General features: G+C 45.1%; 1 protein-coding gene and 1 long non-coding RNA gene across 4 annotated transcripts; one reads left to right on the forward strand and one right to left on the reverse strand.

The window, feature by feature from the left end:
- Window positions 1-57: 57 nt before the first annotated feature.
- Window positions 58-11,039, reverse strand: adam28 (ADAM metallopeptidase domain 28). Of its 3 annotated transcripts, none has more exons than XM_069166261.1 (23): window positions 10,892-11,039; window positions 10,419-10,498; window positions 7,670-7,758; window positions 7,457-7,533; window positions 7,017-7,095; window positions 6,815-6,891; window positions 6,246-6,429; window positions 6,012-6,074; window positions 5,754-5,825; window positions 5,390-5,559; window positions 5,123-5,204; window positions 4,229-4,362; window positions 3,923-4,100; window positions 3,378-3,467; window positions 2,842-3,037; window positions 2,645-2,750; window positions 2,347-2,503; window positions 2,157-2,237; window positions 1,860-1,965; window positions 1,634-1,739; window positions 1,444-1,543; window positions 1,255-1,341; window positions 58-1,153 (listed from the first exon to the last, which is right to left on the reverse strand). In XM_069166261.1, exons 2-23 carry the CDS (start codon window positions 10,474-10,476, stop codon window positions 1,121-1,123), a joined length of 2,325 nt encoding a protein of 774 aa, XP_069022362.1. In that variant the 5' UTR covers window positions 10,477-10,498; window positions 10,892-11,039; the 3' UTR covers window positions 58-1,120. The 3 variants fall into 3 exon arrangements, with proteins under 3 accessions (XP_069022362.1, XP_069022364.1, XP_069022363.1); XM_069166263.1 differs by lacking the exon at window positions 10,892-11,039 and adding an exon at window positions 10,621-10,643; XM_069166262.1 differs by lacking the exon at window positions 10,892-11,039 and having other exon boundaries at window positions 10,419-10,560.
- Window positions 5,409-10,611, forward strand: LOC138208421 (uncharacterized). Its single transcript, XR_011179093.1, has 4 exons — window positions 5,409-5,549; window positions 6,160-6,398; window positions 9,736-9,895; window positions 9,997-10,611. It is a non-coding gene; the product is annotated as an uncharacterized lncRNA (long non-coding RNA).
- Window positions 11,040-11,646: the final 607 nt, after the last annotated feature.

The following is an 11,646-nucleotide window of genomic DNA, read 5'->3' on the forward strand; positions in this document are numbered from 1 at the left end:
AAAAACACAACCGATGCAGCTTCAAGTTTTGTTTGCATAAAATAAATATTTATGCGGTTGTGGTGTTTGTAGGAAAAACAGATTTATTTTGTAATTAATGTACATTTTTGTGACACTTCAGTCAAAGTCGACCGCCGGGGTCGCGACCTCCGTCAGGACGAAATCAGTCTTCTGGTTTTCAGATATTAGCTCAGAAATAATGTTGTTTTATTTTCATTTTATAGTCAGTATGTTACAGACATGTTATGTGTTTTTTTTGTGTGTTTTTTTACACGGGAATTTGACCGTTTAAAGTTGTATTGACGAGAAGTTCAGTTTGCATCAGACATTTAAACCCTGAATGTAAAATCTGAGTTTTTTTTTAGTTTTTTTTTTACATTATGTACACGTTCACATAGCGAACTCATTTAAATATACGTGATAACACGAAGGCCACGACCTACGCTGTCGGAAAGTTTTCGCTTAAATCGGAAGCTTTCGATGTTTATTTTATTTGTTTTGGAAATGATGTTGAAAAAGCAGCAACGTGTCGTAGAAACGTGAACTCTCGATATCTGAACCGGCGCTTTCAGCGTATTAAATCGGGAGCTCGTAGCCGAAGACGCTCGGCAGATAAAAAAGTATCCCGAAAACTGATTTTTGTTTTTGTTTTTTTCTAAACAAAACTACAGTACGAGACATAAATAAGTAAAAAAAAAAAAAAAAAAAGTATTTAAGAGGATTTTCACAACGCTTGGGATTTAACAAAAAAAACAAAAACGTACAGACATATGTAGCGTGTTAGCACGAAGCTAATTCATCGGAGATCAGTTTCTCTGAAGGTTTAATAAAAATATATATATATGGCTCGCGTTCAGGTGAGTTTACCTGAAAAACTAAAAAAAAGTGCTTTATAAGACACGACGTGAATCCCTGCGATGAAGTCCTCAGTGCTTCGCACACCTGTAACAAGTCCAGTCATTAAAACAACTCATTTGGTGCTTCAGCAGTGACGTTACATTTTCTTTCTTTTTTTTAAACACCGCGGGGGGGAGATGGGGGGGGGGGGGGGGGTTCATTAAAAACTCCGGATCAGCATCGCTGACAATGACGGCGAGTCTCTGGTTCATCGTGTCGGACGTCAGACTTTCGGCGGAGGAACCGGCCTCAGAGCCTGGAGGGGGAGAAAAAAAAAACAAAAAAAAAACAAGATGACGTCACAAATTATAAAGCCGCACAGATCTTGTTTTTAGCATCCGGAGGACTCGTCGTCACCTGCCGCGCGGCGAGGTAGTTCTGGGTCGGAGGTTTGGGTCGGTTCCCCGCCGGAGGAGGTGGAGGCGGAGCTCCTTTGGGTTTCGGCTTTCAAAAAGGAAAACAAAAAGTTCACGTTACGGTCAGGAAACGACGTCGGGACATTTCATGGGACGTAGTGTTTCATCGGGGCGTCCGGCGGCGTCTCACCTGTCGGAGCGGCGGGGCCCGACTCGGTGCCGGCGCGGCCCGACTCGGTGCCGGCGCGGCCCGACTCGGTACCGGCGCCTTGTCGGGCCGGTGAGCGGAGCTGCCGACGACCGGGGGAAAAAAAAAAATTAGACATTTGAACCGTTTCAGAGGAAGAGAGTCGACCCGCAGCCGGGCGACGGACGCTCACCTCGGGAACAGAGGACTCCGTCGTTTCCTCCAGACGAACCCGGCGACGCCGGCGACGACTCCCAGAACCACCAGGACGACGGTCAGAGCGACGCCGACGGCGACTCCTGAAGACGGAGTTCAAAAAACATTTTTTTTAAATTTTTTTTTAAATTTTTTTTTTTTATTTGTTGAGACGCAGAAAAAACATTTTAAAATCGGGCGTGTTTGTTGGAGTCGGGCCTCACCGGTGGAAACGGAGCCGGAGCCGGAGCCGAAGTCTCCGTCCAACGAGTCGCAGCCGGGCGGCGTCCAGCCGGCTTCACACTGACACTGACTTCTGTGGTTACAAACCTGGAGGAGATTAAACGCAGAAAAACACAAAAAATAGAAGTTCAACTTCAAAAATGTGAAGATTTACAGTTTTTTTCCTCCCCGATTACTTTGATATCATTTTATAAAAATGTAGAAAACTGATTTTTTTGTTTTTTTTTTGTTCGCCGCGACGGGAAGATTTAAAACGTCTCAAAGGAGCTCGTACTCACGGCGTTTCCGCGACATTTTGCCGAACAGTTCACGTTTCTGTACGCCGTCTCCAGCTTCACGCACTGATTCTGGCTGCACACCTTCGGACGGACGGGACACACTTCAACAACACGCACACACACTGTAGGGCTTTTTAAAAGGTCAAAGGTCACGACTAGTTAACACTCAAATAAAAAAATAAAACCCGACCAGTCCATCTCCGCATCGGGTGCCGGCGTCCACCTGGCCGTAGTCCTTGGTGGCGTCATCGAAGAACGCCGCCTTGCAATCGCCGGTTCGCACCATGCGGCCGTAGTTGGGGTTTTCGTTGCCGTGGTGACAGTAGAGCTTCCCGCAGAGGATGTCTCTGGCGGGAGGAGGACAGACGGGGTTATAACCTGCGACGGGGACTTAATCCGAAGAGTAAAAACAACAACAACAACAACAACAACGACAAGGAAAGAAATGACGCTGCGGTGGGAGGGTGGGGGGAGGAGGGGGGACTCACTCCTTCTGGCAGGGGACGAACTGGGTGTCGGACAGACGCCGGCAGTAGCCGAAGTTCGTCCCTCTGCGGTTCTGGTTGTAGCAGGACTGACGGCCCTCGATGGCGCCTGAAAAAAAAAAAAAGTTTGATAAAAAACAAAACAACCGCGAGCTCCTTCCGTGTGCGCTCGAGGTAACGCGTCAGAAACGTCCGCTCACCGAACCCGTAGAGCTTCACGCACTGGTCGGACGTCTGAGGGCAGCCGCCGTCGAAGCAGTAGCCGCGGCCGGCGTCGCACGGCAACCCGTTGACGGCGAACACGTCCTCGGGGCAGTCGGCGCTCCTCCCGTCGCAGTACTCCGGCAGGTCGCACACGTCCCGCTTCCTGCGGCACTCGGTGGAGCGAGGCGCGATCTAGCGGGGGGGGGGGGACACTTTTATCTGCGGTTGCTACGGTGACATTTTCACGCTATTATAACTCCTTTCAGTATACTGTATTTAAATATTACTATTGTTATTATTGGTTTGAAGTTAAAACACTGATGTCAGGTTCAAGAGATGGAGAAAATATTTTTTTTAAAAAAGAAAATGTTTTTATGTAAAAACAGGATTCAATTCTTTGGACATAAAAAAAAAAAAAAAACGCATCGGAGGGAAGTAACAACAGGCAACTGTAATATCTCCGACGTCCACCAGAGGGCGCCATCTGATCATATAGCAGCAGGTTCCGCTGATGAACGAACATGAAACTGACCTTGCAGTCGTAGCAGCACTCGCCCTCGGCGCAGTGCGATCCCTCCTTCAGCCTGCAGGAGGAGGCGTTGCAGCAGCGGTTGTTGCACTCCTACGAAACACAACATGTTAAAAGTCCCGATCGTTTCCTCTCTCTAATATTTCTGAAGGTTTATTTGTAGTTTTTTGTTGTTGTTGTTGTTGTTTTTCAGCAGAAAAATCGGATAAAAGAACAGACACTGGTGTTTCTGTTTATGTCACACGTTTACATTAAAACATTTAAGTATTGGAAGAAAAAATACCACAATGTCCCAGTTTGAACAAAAATCAACAAAATGAGTCACTATAATGAACTATTATAATAATATTTAATATATTATGCTGGAGCGGCCCCACACCTAAAAGAACCCCCACCCCCCCGTTTAATGACGATATAGTCATATTTAATGACTATCGTTTAATGACGATAAAGTGTATTATCGTCATTAAAAAGACCCGACGTCGTCGTTTTTTTTGTTGTTTTTTTAAATCCCGAGCACAGAAACCAGAACCTGAAGTTGCGTTTACCTCCACGGTGCCGCAGTCGCACTCCTCTCCCCTCTCCAGGAAGCCGTTCCCGCAGATGGCCGGCGTCGTCACGGTCTGGTAGTTGGGCCGGTCCAGCAGGCAGTCGGGCTTACGGCCGTTCAGGTACTTCTCGTAGCCGCTGGTGCTGCAGCTGCTGAAGGTCCGCGGGATGCGCCAGCTGCAGGACAAACAAAACAAAAACGTCCTCATTTACTGGAAAGTTTGGGTTATTATTATTATTATTATTATTATTTTTTTTTTTTTTTTTTTTTTAATGGAGGCCGTGCTACGACTTCGTCCTCCCACCTGAGGGCGGCGGCCATGATGCAGCTGTCCCCCGAGCAGATGCAGGCGCTGGAGTCGTCGTGGTCCATGCCCAGGTTGTGACCCATCTCGTGGGTCAGCGTCGCTCCCACCGCGATGGCCTGGTCGTTGTGATCCTGGAAGGTGACGAGCAGTTTTCCATGCGTTCAAAACCGTGACAATAACAATGAGACACTTTATTTGCACCTTTCAGGTTTTCCGTCGAACGCATAACGGCTAAATATGTTTCCTCGTGAGCTTCTGACCTCAGCGAGGTTTAAAGCTTTTCGGATTTATTGACAAGAGTTCCTTTCAAATCTAAACATGCGCGGCAATACGGTGAAACAAGACGCACTGATGTGAAAATAAAAATTTGTTTCAGCATGTCAGACGGCTCGTAACGCCTCGGGGGACAAAAATCTAACGAAGACTCAGGTTCAGACGGAGAAAACAAGGTTTTACTGTCAGAAAACAACGACTGGGAGGCACGAAGACGCAGTTTTAAGATCACAGAAGAAACACAGGGAAATCTGAACCGGCTGAATTATTCCTGTGCATTTAATATCATAATATTGCTGGTAAGAGGCAGTAAAGATTATCGGTAATTAAGAAAACTTGAAAACAGTAAAAAGAAAAAGCCAAAATGAATGTAAAAAAAAAAAAAAAAAAGAGGCTACAAGGTGAAAAGCTGCGTTAAAAAAGAAAAACGTCATGCTCTCAGACTAACTTTATCACCTGTAAATTACATTTAAATCACCACTTTGCAAATATATTTGTTTGAAGGCAAAGGCAAGAAAATTCATGGCCAGAAAAACAGGAAATCCACCAACCAAATAACTATGTAAATACAGATATATATAGAATAATTTGGAAAAAAATAAAGAAGAAATGTTTCACCTGTACGATGCCGACGGAGTGAGCGGAGCAGAGCGTCCCGATATAAGCGAGACCCACCGTCGGTCCTTCAAAGTCGATGCCGCTGAAAGACAACACGAGAAACACTTTAAATATAAACTGCGATAAAAAAACAAACACATCTTTTCCTCATGATTACAGCGATTCATATTGTTTCAAGGCCGTTTGAGATGCTTGGAAACAGCAGGAAGTCCGACATTTTTTATTTTTTTTGCACAGTGACTTTATTGTTTTTTTTTTCCTTCAGACCTGATGAGCTGCGCGTTGTCGTGTTTCTTCCTCTTCACCAGGTTGGAGTTCCTCCATTTCTTGAAGGCGTCCAGGGTGGCGCCGGCCGGGGGGTTCACGGTTATCAGGTCGCCCTGGGACCAGACCTCCAGACCCACCAGAGCCACGAAGGTCCTCAAAGGTTTGTACGCCTGCAAGGAGATCAGCAAAATATCATTTCTATTTTATATCGCATGATCTGCAGATTTTTAAGGGTCTACGGCTACATACCGAGAGGAAAATATACATACGGCCGAGTGGATTCACTCAAACGTGCAAACTGCTAATTCAGCTTTTTAGCGTCCGCGTGTCATTTTGCCCAGAAATAGCAAAAGCGCCGACTCACCATGTTGACGAAATTGATGATTTCAAATATCCTCTTCCTCAGCGCCTTCTCATCTCGCTTCATCTTCTGGTACTGAAACACACGTCGGTCACGTTAGAGGTCGAACCTGTCGCTCAGCGGCGGATTCACGAGAGATAAAAACTGACGTTGACTCAGAAACGACGAAAAGTTCAAGTCTGGTCCAAAAAAAAAAAAAAAAAAGGAGCAAAAAAAACCCCAAAACAGCGATGAAATGTTTTCCCGTGTTGCGCGTCTTACCTCGCGGTTATCAGCAACGAGCACGAGCTCGACGTATTTCTGTTGGTGGACAATAGAAACACCCTGAAGGACAAAAAAAAATAAAGCAAATCGTGAATGTTTTGACTGTTTTTTGTTGTTGTTGTTGTTGTTGTTGTTGTTTTTATAGAGCATGACATCGCCAGACAGAATGATGAGTCGGCAATAATTTTGAAACAATTTGATGGCACATTCGGAGGCTGTTTCGGGCGTTACCGCGGATCTGGAGCGGCTGCGGCTCGTCGGCGGTTCGAAGTCGTCGTTCCAGCTGGTGTTGGTGACGCCGCACATCGCCGGCGCCGAGTTCCTGTCGTTGAAAGTCGTCACGGCGTGATCGCCCTCGTCGTCGCCAGACAGCGGCTCGATCAGGTACCTCTGGGCCGACGTTCGGAAGTAACCCCTGAACAAAGATCGGCCCGATTAGACTACTGTTTTTGTTGTTGTTGTTGTTGTTGTTTGTGGTCACAGATGGTCAGAAGACCTGTTAGCGAAAGCTCGTTAAACATCGTAAACAACAGGTTCGGATGGTTGAGTTTGAAGTCACAATGTTAGTAATTAAAAAAAAAAAAAACACGTTTTAGTGTCTTTCAGCAACTTTGTTTTGGTTTTGTGTCCAAAACTCTGAAGTCGCGCTCCCTGTTGGGGTTTGCTTAAAATCAGCGACTAGCCGCCAACAGGCATTATTATTATGACGTGCTTTACAATGTGGAAGTGTCAGGCCTATTTTTTTTCCCGGATGATTTGATAACAGTAAAGTCGAAGCCAGGACAGTTTTGAGGGCCCACCTGAGTCCGTCGCAGGTGCTGATGCTGGCAGACGATTTGTCGTCGTTCACAATCGTCCCGTGATAGTAGCAGTGATCCTGGCAAAGACATGAAATCAATGAATCGGTTATCCAGTTGATTTTCCAATAAAAGTTTTAGTTTTAGAGACATTTTCAGACCATTAAAACACGCAGTTAAAAAAAAACAAAAAAACCCCACTTACGATGTCTGTCGGCGTCGTGGTGACTTCGCCTCCATCTTCTTGGTAGTAAGTCTCCGTGTAGTCTTTGGTGAGTAATTCACTGATGGCGGGAAGATTCAAATAAATTGACCTCACTTCAACGGGAAAACGGTACTAATTATATGTTTGCATGCACACAGATTCTGAGGAGGAAAATGTGTCCTTAAACACAAAGGAAAATCGCAATATGTTTGAGAAAGAGAAGTGAAACGAGGAAGTTGCGCTGCTTTAAGCGCCGACCGGGTTTTCAGACAGAAAGTTTGAAACGTTTCCTTCAGTATCTTCTGAATGACTTCAAAAATTTATCTGTTCCAGCCGTCCAGTATTTTACCTCCGATGTGTTTCTTTTATCGTTAACCAAGAATCTTTTTTTTTTTTTTTTTAAACACTTCACGGACGCATTTAGGGAAATGAAAACGTACTTATTTTTTTCTAGTTGCATCTCGATGTCTTTTCCTCCCACGGTCATCGCGTACTTTATCGTCTCCGGTCTGACGTGCTGTGGAGGAAAAAAAACCAATAAGCGTATTTTACATTTCTTCATCGCAACCACGACTTGTTAATTTTCTGCGAGAGCGGCACGACGCCTCCTTACGTTTAGTTATCAATTCTGCCTTCAAACAGAAAAAATGTACCTCTGCGTGTCGTTTTCTGACCGCGTGAAGTCGGACAGGTCGAACCACCTCGTAGTCTTTCCCCACTTCGAACTCGGCGCCGTGGCTTTCTGTGCGAGATACAACAATTTGGTTTATTTGTGCTAAGACAGAAAATGCTCTTTTGGTGTTAGAGCCCGTAGTATTTTTTTTAAATCAGCTACTCCTAAACCCCTTTTGTTTCCGGCCTTTTGCGCTAGTTAAGCATCGCTATGTACATCCCGCCCATCGTTCAAGACTCCGAAACTAAACGAAAAAAATGTAGTACATGTGTGGTCGTGGTTAAGAGAGGAAACCACCTGATTAGAAAAACCTTTCTTTAACGTCTAAAGTTTAAAGAAGCAAAAAAAACAACCAACAACATTCATTTTATTTGACCCGACCGTCCACCCCGACCTCCTCCCCGGGAGGATTTGTTGATCTGACAACTATTCAGTAAATGTCCAGTACTGCTTTGAGGTCGATGGGATGTAAACGTAACCATAGGTGGGCCTCCGAATAACCGCAAGTGGTGGTGTCGGTGTCTCCGCGGCAACACAAAGAGATGAAACTGATATCGGTCGTCTCTTTTGACTTTTAAAATGTCAAATGGGAGGATTTAAGTTACCGAACACACGTTTATCTTTGTCTTCAAAGGCCTTTGTTAAAGTAAGTAGTTAAACATTTGGGGAAACGCACGTACTGAGATTTAAGGTGGGAACGGTGCATCTTGTGGAGATAAATGTGAACATTAGTGCAAACTGATGCTGAGAAGTTATGTTACTGGAAACTGTAGGCGACAACGCATCGAGCCAGCCGATTGGACGATTCAAGATCTTTCGGGTATAGCACTGCCGAAAGCTATCTCACAAAATGTATATTGCAACTTATCCTGCCGTAGTCCCGTCCATTTGTGTTTAACAGATGCATTGTTTTTATTTGAGTATTTCAAATACAAATATTTCTTTTACGCTGTCGTTCGATTTTTCACAAACATGTACGTTATATCTTTAAATCGTAAAAGCAAATATTCCGCTCTCATGTTTTGCCCGGAAACCTCGTACAGGGACGGGAAAAACAGGAGGACACAGATAGCTTAGCTTCGTCAAAAGGTAACACCGGTTTAAATTATACCTTAAATCTTTTGTCTGTCAGATTTTCAACAATTTTACTAATCTGAAACAAAGAATAAGCGCAAATCTCTACAGATCACCAATGAGAGAAAAGATACCGAAGTAAGGGGCTGAAAATGTGTGGAATTTATCTAGAATCTAAGCAGAGTTTCCTTTTTCACTCGGAACCCAATCTGCGTACTGAGCGGCCACAAATGGGGGGCCCCGACCCTTAGGTTGAGAAACCGTCTTAATCAGGACTTCATTCCAGAGACAGAAAAACAATGGGAGCCGCTACGTTCGCGTCGATTAACCTGACTAACAAAATGACTGCAGCTTTTACACACCGGGACCTTTTGCAGAGGAGGAAGAACAAAAAAAGAAAAACAAAGGAAGCCGTAGGATAGATAATCGATAATAACGCGCCTCGGAGCAGATTGGAGAGATCAGGGCGGATTAGTGCCGAGGCGTCGCTGAACTGCCTTCGTGCCCTCCGGGCTCGAACACTCGGCCAACCGTCCTGTGAAGTAATTACGGGATATTTTATTGTGCCTGTTAAGCAACCCATGACATTAATATGGAGCGTGTACAGTATCAACACAGTATCAGAACCTCTGTAATGGAAACCATTATTTATTTCAAATTAAAAGCTGTCGTTTCAAATTAAAAGGCCTACTGTGTTTCATACACAGTCCAACTTGGTTTTTACCTCGTTTTGTTCATTTTTTTTGATGCTATCATTAATGCAACAGAAAAAAAATCCAGATCTTTCATTCTACAGTATGAGTCATCTTTCATGTCTGTACATTTCCTCTCCAATAAACCACAAAAACAGTTTCACAATGTCAGTCCTTCCCATTTGTTCGCTGACATCCGCCCAACTCGTCTTTAGCGCATGTCGTCTCGCCAAATCAAAAACCTTTTTTTGTTTTTGTTTTGTTTTGTTTTGTTTTCCAGTCTGTGAAAACAGCTTTGAAAAAGGAAACGAGTAAAAGTCCCTCTGGAGCCGAGGTTACCCGACGACCCGGCAGCACCTGAGAGTTGAGTCCAGCTCCGGCATGTGTTGTACAGCAACATCCAGCATTGGACCAGATTGGAGGATGTCTTAAACTGCACCGTAAGTTTGATCCTATTTTAATTTGCCATTTTTTTTAATGTTTTAATCGCTCCTTCTTAAACGTCCTTTTCTTTCGCCTTGTGTTTTGGTGCTTTTAATAGTTTTTATGTGAAGCGCTGTGAATTGCCGTGTTGTTGAAGTGCGCTCTACAGAGGAACTCGCCTTACGATGTCACAACAGGATGTATAAAAGGCACGTTTTCTTCACAAATCATACGTTGTGCAAGCGAATGCGACCCCCCTACCCTCCCCCCCCGGCCCGGTGGTGAACTCGTACTAAAGGTGAGATGATCTACTACATCTCTAGTTTGACACAGATAACATTGATCAAAAGTGAAACAAACACGTGTCTTTTAAGTCTCAAGAAGATGCCAGAGCGTTTATTCTGAGTTCCAATAAACTAAATCGCGTCCGTCGACCTGCTACTCGACACTCGGCGACCACAAACCCCCCTCAAAGTTTGCTTTGAATAGAAAAGGACAGGCTTTAGTTATTAATCAGGTAACAGTATCCCGGTGACTTACCTGAGGGCTTGAGAGAGGCGCTCAGGACGAGGAACCACAACAGGAGCGTCGGCGTCATGGTCCGAGTGCAAGACGGTCAACTAGAAACAAAATAAAAAAACAGCGGATCGAAGGCTTTTAATGCCGTCAATACCTGCACGCCTGTGTTGCAGCAGCAGCAGCAGCTCCACCCCCCCCTTTTTTTTTTGTGCAAAGGCCCCACCTTCAACCGGCTCCCTCTCGACCCGTCACGGCCACTTCCTCATTGACAGCAAAAAGAAATCTTGCAAACCACGCTCCCAAACACACATAACAACCAGCCCCAACACGCCCCTTTGCTTCTCTTGAGGAATGCAGGAAGAACGCCGCCGAGAGTCGCTGTGACACATCATGACCCACTTTCAGGTCACACAGGATTTAAACATCAGTAATTAAACGGACACCTGGGTGATATGGATTTTTGCTGAAAAGTAGTTTTAAATCTCTCCCCTTACCTCTTTTTTTGTTGTTGTTTTTTCCCCCTCCTCTTCTTTACCTTGCACCTTTTTCTCAAAGCCATACATCAAGAGTTCGACTCGCGCTCGTGCGGACGACTTTTGCCAAATGTAGACGCTGAAATCTGCGAAGCTTCCAACCGGCGGCCGGTTCGGACGCTCCTCCGCTCCCGCAACCCACTGGACGCATGCTTGAGACAAAAGCGTTTGGAAAAGACAATAAGGCCCAATGTTGCCGGCTCCCTCGGTGGCTCGGGACCCCGGCGGGTCAGTCTGTGTCCCAGTGTGTGGGGGGTGGAGGGGGAGGAGGTGGAGGAGGGGTGGGGGGAGGGGGGGGGGAGTAAAAAGCAACATAAAGAGTCAGTTCTGCCTTTTGTTCTTTGAATGTAACACGACAGCGATTCGATTCATCATCCCGTAGACGTTGTTTTACTCTTTTAAGACTTGGAGGTTGTTGTTGTTGTTGTTTTTTTCCTGTGTAAAAGGCCTGCGACACACCGGAAATACAAATGTTACATCTTTTGTTTTGTTTTTTGGGAGGGGGAAGGGGGACGTTTCAAATTAAGACTTTTAGCAGGGAAATAGAAATAAAAATAGCTCCACAAAAAGTGTGTTTTGTGGGGTAAAAACAGGACGGCGGGATGTGTTTATGTCAGATGGAAATCTGCTCGATTCATGAAAAATATTGTCGTTATTTATGAAGCTGCATTCACTGAGGACGTGACCCGCCTGAACAATCGCCTCACTGTGGCCGG

The sequence above is a fragment of the Embiotoca jacksoni genome, unplaced genomic scaffold, assembly GCF_022577435.1.
Source record: "Embiotoca jacksoni isolate LCO1_2020_lvr unplaced genomic scaffold, fEmbJac1.0.p SCAF_37, whole genome shotgun sequence".
Lineage (NCBI taxonomy): Eukaryota > Metazoa > Chordata > Actinopteri > Embiotocidae > Embiotoca > Embiotoca jacksoni.

Coding starts and splice junctions, on each gene's coding strand:
- adam28 (XM_069166261.1), bottom strand. CDS start 10,476: ATGACGCCGACGCTCCTGTTGTGGTTCCTCGTCCTGAGCGCCTCTCTC. Junction 7,534..7,669: donor TCAGAAAACGACACGCAGAG/GTACATTTTTTC, acceptor TTTCCTCCACAG/CACGTCAGACCGGAGACGAT. Junction 6,075..6,245: donor GCAGCCGCTCCAGATCCGCG/GTAACGCCCGAA, acceptor TTTGTCCTTCAG/GGTGTTTCTATTGTCCACCA.